A 9,436-nucleotide genomic window follows, 5' to 3' on the forward strand; every position below is an offset into this window, starting at 1 on the left:
TGGGGAGTAGGCTGGGGGTAAGGGGAGGGGGTAAGAGGGTTAGGGGAGGGGGAACCCGTGGCTGATATGTAGAACTGAATGGTATTGTAAAATAATATATACATATATATATAATAAATAAATAAATACATATAATACCCTTAAAAAAAAAAAAGATGTGCTAGTCTTGATGTTTATAAGATGTAAGACAGCTAAGAACCAGTCAGCAGAGCTGGGAGGAGCCTCCAGTCTGAACCAGTACAGCATTCCCTCCCTTCCTCTCTTCTCTTTTCCCCTTCCCTGCCTTCCATTTTTGTTTGTTTGTTTGGTTCATTTTTATATATTGTTTTAAAGCAGAGTCTCATGCAGTCCAGGCTAGCTTGAACTCACTATGCAGCTGTCCTTAACCTCTTGATCTTCCTGCCTCCAGAGCCCAAGTTCTGGGATTACAGGTGTGTCCCACCACATTCAGCTTTCAGTACAGTATTTGTGCTGTTTTCATACAGCCCCACACATACTATAGAAAGCAACAGAGGGGAAAGCTGCTGGGGATACAGGAGGGGCCCCCAAAGGCAACAACCTCTCCCTCACCGACTGCACTCACCACTCTGCAGTATCCTGTGAGTTCCTGTCATCACAGGATAGGCTGGTGGAGGAACAAGGAGACAAGGCCATCTGTGCACTTCCCACAGACTTTTGACGTGGGGAGAGCACACCGTCTGAGGGGGAGCCTTGGAGCTGAGAGGAGGGTGACCACAGAGTAGGCATGTTAATCCAGCTGTAGGAGAAAAGAGGAAAATGTGTTTCTACTACAACTACTCCATCCCTGCCATGACCATCACCTTTCTCACCTAGGATATGGTCCTAGCCCCCCCTGGGGGGGCACCAGAAACAATACAAAGAGGCAATCTAACCACGGTGAGGTATTAAGGTCACGACTTCCTCAGGGTTTGGCAAACAGGGTCAGGAATCCCAGCTACCCGGCAGGCTGAGGCAGGAAGGTCACCAAATTCCAAGCCAGCCTGGGTTATGGAATCCATTCCAGACCAGCCTGGGCAATTTAGTGAGACCTTATCTCAAAATAAACTGAAAAAAGAGGCCTGGGGATTACAGTTGAGTAGTAGAAAGGCTTGTCCAACACGTTCAAGACTCTGGGTCCAATCTCCAGTATAGGCAAGATAGATAGATAGATAGACAGACAGACAGAGAGATGATGGATAGATGGATAGATAGATGACACATAGATAGATAGATGATAGACAGACAGATGATGGATTGATGGATAGATAGATAGACAGATGATGGATTGATAGACAGACAGATGATGGATAGATAGATAGATGATAGATAGGTAGGTAGGTAGATAGATAAAATAGGCTAGAGGATAGAGAGAGAGAGAGAGAGAGAGAGAGAGAGAGAGAGAGCGAGAGAGAGAGAGCGAGCGATAAAATAGGCTAGAGGATTTATACACCAGAGCAGCTTCAGGCATGAATCCCTTTCACTGGCTGGTGTTTGAGAATGAAGCTTGGCCTCCAAAAACAAACCCAGCAGGGCACCTCAGAGTTCCATTTCTGGAAACCATTTCCCGATTACACAGGACACAGGGGTCTAGGGATGATTTGAGGTGGGGGGGGGGGGTCCTTTGCATCAGGCCGGAAACACTGTGAAGAGTCAGGGCCAGTCCGGGTTCTCTATTTCCAGGAAGCGCCTTATTCGAGCGGAGGGGGGCCTTCCGTGTGGGGGACTACCCGTCCCTGCGGGTTGGAGGACGGGATTCTCGGCTTCCACAGCGGCCACCACAGAGGCAGAGGACGGAGGGGCAGGGCGGGCGGGCGGGCGGGCACGCGGCCTACCCGTGGGTCAAAGGGGCCACCTCACTGTTTGAGCTCGGAAGAGTGACCTCTAGACGACCACAGCTGAGGAAAGGCCACCACCTCCGGGGTCCTTCAGGTCTCAGCGGACATCCCACCTCCGACAGAGACGCCCCGCCACTGGCGGCTTCCCCTCCTGCGACGGCGGGCGGGTAAAGCCTAGAAAAAACGCGGGAAAGCACGAGACTCGCCGCGCGCAGGCGCGAGATCAAACTGGGCTTCGCGCGGCCGGGAAAGGGTCGCGAGACTTGGGAGAGCGCGAGCTCGTGCGAGACACGTTCCGGTCACACAGCAGGCTCGGGCTTCGAGCAGCCACCAGGCGCGAAGCATGCAACCCAGTCACGTGGGCTCCAGCGCGTGCGGGTCGCTCCACCCTGGCCACGCCCCCTTCCCTCTTATGTTCCCCCATTCATTGGCTGGGCGGTCAGCGACGGCCTCCGGTGCGGCTTCTCAATTGCAATAGGCTCAGTTTCACGCAGGCCCCGCCTTTCGGGCAAGAGAGCCACGCCCCCTCTCAAAGCCTCCTCCCCCGACCTCACCAACCTCCGCCGTGCGGCCGCGCTCCGCCCCCGGCCGAGTTCCCCTTCCACATTGGCTTCATTTCTAGCCTGGCCCCGCCCCCGAGGCCGGTTTCCTCTTATCATTGGCGAGCCCCCGCGTCGGGCCCCGCCCCCTGTCCCGCTCCCTGGCTCCCATTGTCTCCGCAGATGCCGCCTGGTCCAGCTATCGTGCTGGGGGTTGTTCAGTTTTGGGGGGGCACGCTCTTTCTCTTTTCTTCGAGACGTCCCGCGGCCGAGAAAGGAATTCTAGAGTTCCGCGGAGTCTTCTTTTCTCCTTAGGACCCACTTTGCCCCGTCCCAGGGAGGAGAGCAGCTATGTCCGCGCTGCGTCCTCTCCTGCTTTTGATGCTCCCTCTGTGTCCCGGTCCTGGTCCGGGACCTGGGAGCGAGGCAAAGGTCGTCCGGAGTTGTGCAGAGACTCGGCAGGTGCTGGGAGCCCGGGGATATAGCTTAAACATAATCCCTCCCTCCCTCATCTCAGGTGAGAAGAAAGAGGAAGACCGAAAGAGTCAGGGGTGGGAGGGGGCGGGGACGGGTCCTCCCCATCTCACAATGACTTTTTCCTTTCAGTGACCATTCTGATAATTGTTTCATCTCCTAGGCATCTTTCTTCTCCTCCTCCTTCCTGTAACCTCCTTACCAGGATCACAATAATCCTGCTGCTCACATAATAGCGCTCACTCAATCCCCGCCCAAGGAATTCCCCTCTCTGTAATTAGCCCACCCGTTAGTGTCTTTCTTAGCAGCCAGGAATTCCCTTGCAATTTCTGTGAGCTTCTTTTATGATAATACTTTCTTAGCCCCACCCCTACAAACCCCATTCTTCATCCCATAGCTGTCCCATAAATCCTCAGAGGCGTGGGGTGTGCCGCGTTGGGGAGGGTCACCTGAAGACACTCTGGTCACTAATTTGGCCCTGAAGGCAGCTGTCAAATAGACGATCCCATGACAAATAGGGGTGAACTTGGCATGGGTGAGGGACAGACAATAAAGGAGGGTTCAGGTAGGGCTGACGGAGCAGACAAAGGGAAAAGCGACGGGGCAGGTGGAAGAGAATGATCAGCCCCCAGAGACAGGTGGGAGAGGGAAGGAAGTTCATAATGTCCCTGCTTGCTCTCCACTGTTTCCTCCGCCCAGGTGAGCACCTTCAGATCTGTCCCCAGGAGTACACCTGCTGTTCCAGTGAGACAGAGCAGAAGTTGATCAGGGATGCTGAGGTCACCTTCCGTGGCCTGGTGGAGGACAGTGGCTCCTTCCTGATTCACACACTGGCTGCCCGGCATAGAAAGTTTAATGGTGAGGACCTTTGGGGGTCCCCAGATGTGCTTCAGACCTCTTTAGGTTGATGATTCCCACCCAGCTTCCTGTCCCCACCTCCTGCAGGCTAAGGCTGCCCACCAAACACCCCAGAACTCCCCACAACTGCCCGGCCCTGCCTGTCTCCAATTCCCGCTCCACATTCTCTCCAGGACCCTGCCCTTCCTCGTCCTTAGCCTGCCAGCTCTCCGACTTGCTCGGTTTTCTAATTCTTTTGCCTCTTCTTCTCCTCGTTCCCTCTCCTGTCTCTGCCCTTCCTCTGCTCTCCCTCTCTCTACTCCCTCTTCCTATCCGGCCACCTGTGTTAGAGTTTTTTCGGGAGATGCTGTCCATATCGCAGCATTCTTTGGCCCAGCTCTTCTCGCATTCCTATGGTCGCCTGTATTCCCAGCACGCCATCATCTTCAATAGTCTGTTCTCTGGCCTGCGGGACTACTACGAGAAGTCTGGCGAGGGGTTGGAGGACACCTTGGCGGATTTCTGGGCTCAGCTCCTGGAGAGAGCCTTCCCTCTGCTGCACCCACAATACAGCTTCCCTCCTGACTTCCTGCTCTGCCTTACCCGACTCACCTCCACTGCTGATGGCTCTCTGCAACCCTTCGGGGACTCACCCCGCCGCCTCCGCCTACAGGTGAGGGGTCCCACGACCTGAGCTTCAGCATCCTCTCACCTCGTGACCTCTAGTTTATGAATTGCCATCTCCCAGACAGTCTCTCCGTTTTGTGCCCATGTCACCTCATGCCCTGCATCTCAGCCTTTCTCTTGGTGATCCCCATCTCAAGCTTGGTCACCTATGGCTGACCAGTGTTCCTTGGTCTCCTTTTAACTCCATGCCCACCCTCATTCTTTGCCCTACTTTTATATACACACTTGGCCTTCCACCCCCAGCTGCTTTCCTGCCAACACCTCTCTGATCTTCACACAGTGACGTTCTGTGGTTCAGCCAAACATGAACTGGGCACTCCATAGTTGGGAATCATTTTCACTTACAGTATCACATTCAATTGTCGCCATAATTGTTTGAGGTAAATAAGAGCATCCTTACTTTGTAAAGGAGAAAAATGGGGCTCCCAAGCACGTCTCATAACCATTAAGTAGTAATGCTGGACTTCACACCTTAAGTCTTCTGATGTTTAAGTTCAGTGTTCTGATTCACAGTCTATCTCTAAACCTTGTTCAACACAATCCTACCAGCTCTTTCCAAAACCCAGTCCTTCTAGACCCTCATTCCTTTGGCGTCATTGGGCCTCCCTCTTACGTCCCCCAGCAGCAAACCTACCCATGCTTCCCCACAACCCAGTTCCCTACCGTCTCTCAGCTCCAGTCTTGACTAACTCATAAGAATTTTTGTGTTTGTTTGTTTGTTCCTTACCTTCTTTCTTCCAGATAACCAGGTCACTGGTGGCGGCCCGGGCCTTGGTCCAGGGTCTGGAGACTGGAAGAAGTGTGGTCAGTGAAGCGCTTAAGGTTAGAGGGGACCCGAGTATGGACAGAGCCTAGGGAGTGAAGAAGACAGGCACCAGCTGGCAGGGGAGGCCTGGAGCTGTCCCTCCTTATCTGCCCCTGGGCTCTGGTGTTCCAGGGTACATCGGGAAGGCAGGCCGGAGCCAGGCCTCCACTGGGTCTGGGACACGATCCCCTGTGACTTCTGATCCTCCCCTCTGGTGACTCACGTGCCTTCTGCCAGCCTCGGAGGGCTTGTTTCTTTCCATAGCAGTTCAAGATCGTAGTGAACCCCTCAGTGCCCCCCTCTCTCCTCCCTGTTGCTGAAGGCCTCTGTACGTCATTGTTCCTGTCCCCGACCTCACCTCCTGCCCCCTCCCTCTCTCCTCAGCCATCTTGGGCTCACTCTTGGCCCTGAATCCTCCCTTACCACCTCCTCCCCAGTAACACTCTAGGCAAACACTTCTCATGAAGTACAGTCATAACCTTGCCTCTGGGTACTCCTTTCTCAGCCCCCGCCCCACCTCCGTGCTGTCATCGAGGGTGTCACATGGGGTCACCAGCCACAGTTGCTCACATCCAGCTTCTAACAGATAGCCTGGGGGGGTGGGTCAGGATCTCTGACCTCTGTGCCCAGCACCAGGCTTACTAAGAGCAGCCTAGGTATTCATTGATGCCCAGACCCATTCTCTACCCCTCCCCAGGTGCCCGTGTTGGAAGGCTGCAGGCAGGCCCTGATGCGTCTGATCGGCTGCCCACTTTGTCGGGGAGTCCCCTCGCTTATGCCCTGCCGGGGCTTCTGCCTCAATGTGGCCCATGGCTGCCTCAGCAGCAGGGGACTGGAGCCAGAATGGGGCGGATATCTGGGTGAGGGGGCTCAAGAAAGCCGGAGGGGAGGAGGGCCCTGAGTAAGTGTGGGGGTCATTGTGTGAGAGAGTGGCCTAAAACCATACTGGGGGGAAGAATAATAGGGAGGTGGGCTTTTCTCATGTGATCACACACACCACCTCCAAGCAAGCAAATTGCTCGGTCCTTTTACGGCCCTAGTGAGATTGGTGGGAATATCCTAGGTCAGGGCATATACTTTCTCTTTTCCCCCTTCCCTCAAGATGGTCTCCTGCTGTTGGCTGAGAAACTCCAGGGACCCTTTTCCTTTGAGCTGGCTGCAGAGTCCATTGGGGTGAAGATCTCCGAAGGTTTGATGCACCTGCAGGAAAACAGTGTAAAGGTGTCAGCCAAGGTAGAGAGAGGGAAGGGTGGAGGTGAGGTGTGGCTCACAGTGTGGATGTCAGAACAATAGAGCGTCTGGGGGAGACTAGATGGGGACACGGTGTGGTTTGCTTCAGAGTGACTGCCTTGGGGTCTTCTCCTGTGCTCAGGTGTTTCAGGAATGCGGGACCCCGCATCCCGTGCAATCTCGTAACCGTCGAGCACCAGCGCCCCGAGAAGAGGCCAGCCGGCCGTGGAGGGCGGCGGCCGAGGAAGAACGACCCACGACGGCAGCGGGCACTAATCTGCACCGCCTGGTGTGTAGAGGAGCTGCGGGTGCGGGTGGGCGTGGCGTGGCAGGCGCTCAGCTCAAAGACGCGCCGCAGCTTTGTTTTCTGTCGCCCAGGTAGGGGAGCTCCGCGAGAGAGTTGGCCGAGTGCGGGGCTTCTGGGCCGGATTGCCCGTGACGGTGTGCGGGGACTCGCGCATGGCGGCGGACCTCTCACACGAGGCGGCACCCTGCTGGACTGGAGTTGGGAGAGGCCGGTGAGGCTCTGGCGGTGGGAGTCGGGCTGCTGGGGAAGGAGGGAAGGCAGGCAGCGGGAGCCTTTCGGGCTGTTGTGTTCTCAGGTATCTGTCGCCTGTGGTCGTGGGCTCCTTGAACGAGCAGATCCGCAACCCGGAGTTGGAAACCTCGGGTCCCGATGTCCCGACGCGGCGGCGGAGGCTACATCTCCGAGCAGCTACGGCTCGGATGAAGGCGGCTGCGCTGGGTCAGGACCTTGACATGCATGATGCTGGTGAGGCCCAGAAACCCACCCCGCACCGCCCCTTGCCCCCGGGTCGGCTGGCCGGCTCCAGCGAGTCTCCCCTAGGGGCCCGCCCATTGCTTCTCACGCCCCACCCACTGCCCTGCAGCTTCATCCTCCGCCGCGAGCCAGCTCCCTGCTCTGGAGCGCAGCCCCTCTGCCCCCTCACTGCCCCCTCGAGTACCTGCTCGTAACTTCCCGTTGCCCCTGACACCACCCTCCACTCCCGCCCCTCTCCCTTTGAGTCCCACTCACTGACCCACTAGCCCCGCCCCCATTAACGAGCCTCATTCATTCCCGTTCACTTAAGCCCTTCTTAAGTGCCTGTCTGAAAGGTCTCCATCCTTGATTGCGGTGGAGGACACAAACATTCCTGCAGAGAACGCTGAGGGAACTTAGTGTAAAGAGCAGTAGCGGGGACAGGGAAGCTAACTGTGGGACACCGGGCTGCCCCGCCCCCACCTCCCCATTAGCCGAAAAGAAACAAACATTCACATTTTACCCTTTGTCTTGGTCACTCTCCTTCCTCCCCCATCCCGTTTCTCTGCTTTTGTGTTCTATGGCTTCTTGTCTGTCTTCTCTCCCTATCTCTACCCATTTCTGTCTTTTTTCTGTCTCTGGCTTTTCCCCCTCTCTCGTTACCTTCTCCCATCTCCATGTCTGGTGTCTGATTTCTGATTGTGCGGTCCCTGCCCTGGCATTCCTGTTCATCACTCTTACGTGTGTATCCTTCTTTGGCCTCTCTTTATCTTTTTTTTTTTTTTTTTGGCATATTAATTATGCAAAATAATGGGTTTCGTTTTGACATTTTCGTGCATCCCTATATATAAAAACATGTGCTTTGTGTTTTATCTCCATTTCCCTTCCATTTGCATCATCCCCCCCCCCTCTTTTTCTCTACCTTTCTGCCATCTACCTCTGTTCCTCTGCATCTGCGCAGATGAAGACGCCAGTGGCTCCGGAGGGGGACAGCAGTATGCAGATGACTGGAAAGCTGGGGCGGCGCCTGTGGTCCCCCCAGTCAGGCCTCCAAGGCCACCTCGCCCTCCTCGAAGGGACGGTCTTGGGGTCAAAGGAGGAAGCGGCAGTGCCAGATATAACCAGGGCCGAAGCAGGAATCTGGGATCATCTGTTGGTCTCCATATTCCAGTCACCATCATCCTCTTCCCCTCCGCCCTGACCCTGCTTGGACTTCGATAACCAGGGAGGGGTGCCCTAGCATCAGAAGGGTTAATGGCCCTTTCCTCTCCACCTCCCTCAGCTGAGCATGAGGAAGAGTGGAAGGGGGCTATAGAGAGGATAGAAAGGGACTTTGTGGGTGAATGGCTGGGGCCCCAGATCCAGGAGTTTCCCATTGATGGGCTGGGGGGGGGGGTAGATGGGTGTTCATAATATTTATTTTTTCATTTGGGAACTGGGGATATTTATTTAGGAAGGGAGTGTGGTTCAGCTCTTTTAAGGTTTGGGGCTCATTGATGCAAAAGGCAGGGGTGGGATGTTGGGGGACGGGTTGAAGGAACTTGGAAGTGGGGAGGGGGGTACCTGGTGTTGGAAATGGACAAATAAACCTAGCTGGAGTGATGTCGCGTGCCTGTAAACCCATTATTGGGGAGGCTGAGGCAAGAAGATTGAAAGTTGGAGAGCAGCTCACACAAAAACAGAGCTAGGTGCTGACGGTGGACAGGATGGGGTAGGGGAGGTGGACCTGGGTTCGGTTGGCTCTTTAAATGCATCTGTTTAAGGGGGGGAGGGGGAGGCTCATCTTGTGACCTTTGCCATCACATTCTTCAAAGCTTCCATTTCATATTTCAGTGTTCAAGTCAGTGTTTAATTGGTAAATAAATAATAATTTATTGGACCATCCGTGTGGCTTTCTATGTGTATGTGTCTGTGTGTGGTGTGCATGTATGCACCCAGAGGCCGGAGGAGTACATCTGTCCTGCTGTATCGCCCCGTCTAATCCCTTGAGACAGGCATTCTCACTGAACCTGGCGCTAGGCTGGCAGGGAGCTCCAGAGATACTCTTGTCCCCCCATAACACTGGAGTCACATGCAGATGCACTTGTGGCCATGCCCGGCTTCTTCACATGGGTACAGGGTCCTTAGGCGTATGTAGCCAGTGCTTTTCTTTCTGTCTGTTTCCATGCTTTTTAACTTCCCTTGTGGGCATCCGTAACTGGCTCAGTTTCTAGCTGCTTCTTGCCTCTTGGAGTCTGTTCCCTAGGAGCAAGCAGCCCTAACTAAGGAA

At 54.9% G+C, this 9,436-nt stretch overlaps 2 protein-coding genes across 5 annotated transcripts in view; one reads left to right on the forward strand and one right to left on the reverse strand.

The window, feature by feature from the left end:
- Stag3 (STAG3 cohesin complex component) overlaps window positions 1–2,889 on the reverse strand; it is a 31,145-nt gene extending 28,256 nt beyond the window's left edge. The window contains exons 1-3 of one of the 3 annotated variants that reach the window (XM_042268027.2): window positions 2,394–2,889; window positions 1,833–2,009; window positions 584–757 (exon numbers count right to left, since the gene is read on the reverse strand). In XM_042268027.2, the coding sequence (XP_042123961.2) occupies window positions 584–757; window positions 1,833–2,009; window positions 2,394–2,494 (452 nt within the window). In that variant the 5' untranslated portion in view covers window positions 2,495–2,889. Of the gene's footprint in view, window positions 1–583; window positions 758–1,832; window positions 2,367–2,393 lie in introns of those variants that run through there. The other 2 variants (XM_016001370.3, XM_076561049.1) reach the window with 2 other exon arrangements.
- Gpc2 (glypican 2) lies at window positions 2,726–9,046 on the forward strand. 2 transcript variants are annotated; one of them, XM_016001321.3, is made up of 10 exons: window positions 2,726–2,891; window positions 3,548–3,706; window positions 4,036–4,358; window positions 5,114–5,194; window positions 5,875–6,037; window positions 6,280–6,410; window positions 6,550–6,696; window positions 6,786–6,925; window positions 7,010–7,179; window positions 8,129–9,046. In XM_016001321.3, the coding sequence occupies exons 1-10, from the start codon at window positions 2,726–2,728 to the stop codon at window positions 8,386–8,388; spliced, it is 1,740 nt and encodes a 579-aa protein (XP_015856807.1). In that variant the 3' UTR covers window positions 8,389–9,046. The 2 variants fall into 2 exon arrangements, with proteins under 2 accessions (XP_015856807.1, XP_042123962.1); XM_042268028.2 differs by having other exon boundaries at window positions 6,280–6,398; window positions 8,129–8,519.
- Window positions 9,047–9,436: the final 390 nt, after the last annotated feature.

This window comes from Peromyscus maniculatus, chromosome 23 (assembly GCF_049852395.1).
Source record: "Peromyscus maniculatus bairdii isolate BWxNUB_F1_BW_parent chromosome 23, HU_Pman_BW_mat_3.1, whole genome shotgun sequence".
NCBI classification, from domain to species: domain Eukaryota; kingdom Metazoa; phylum Chordata; class Mammalia; order Rodentia; family Cricetidae; genus Peromyscus; species Peromyscus maniculatus.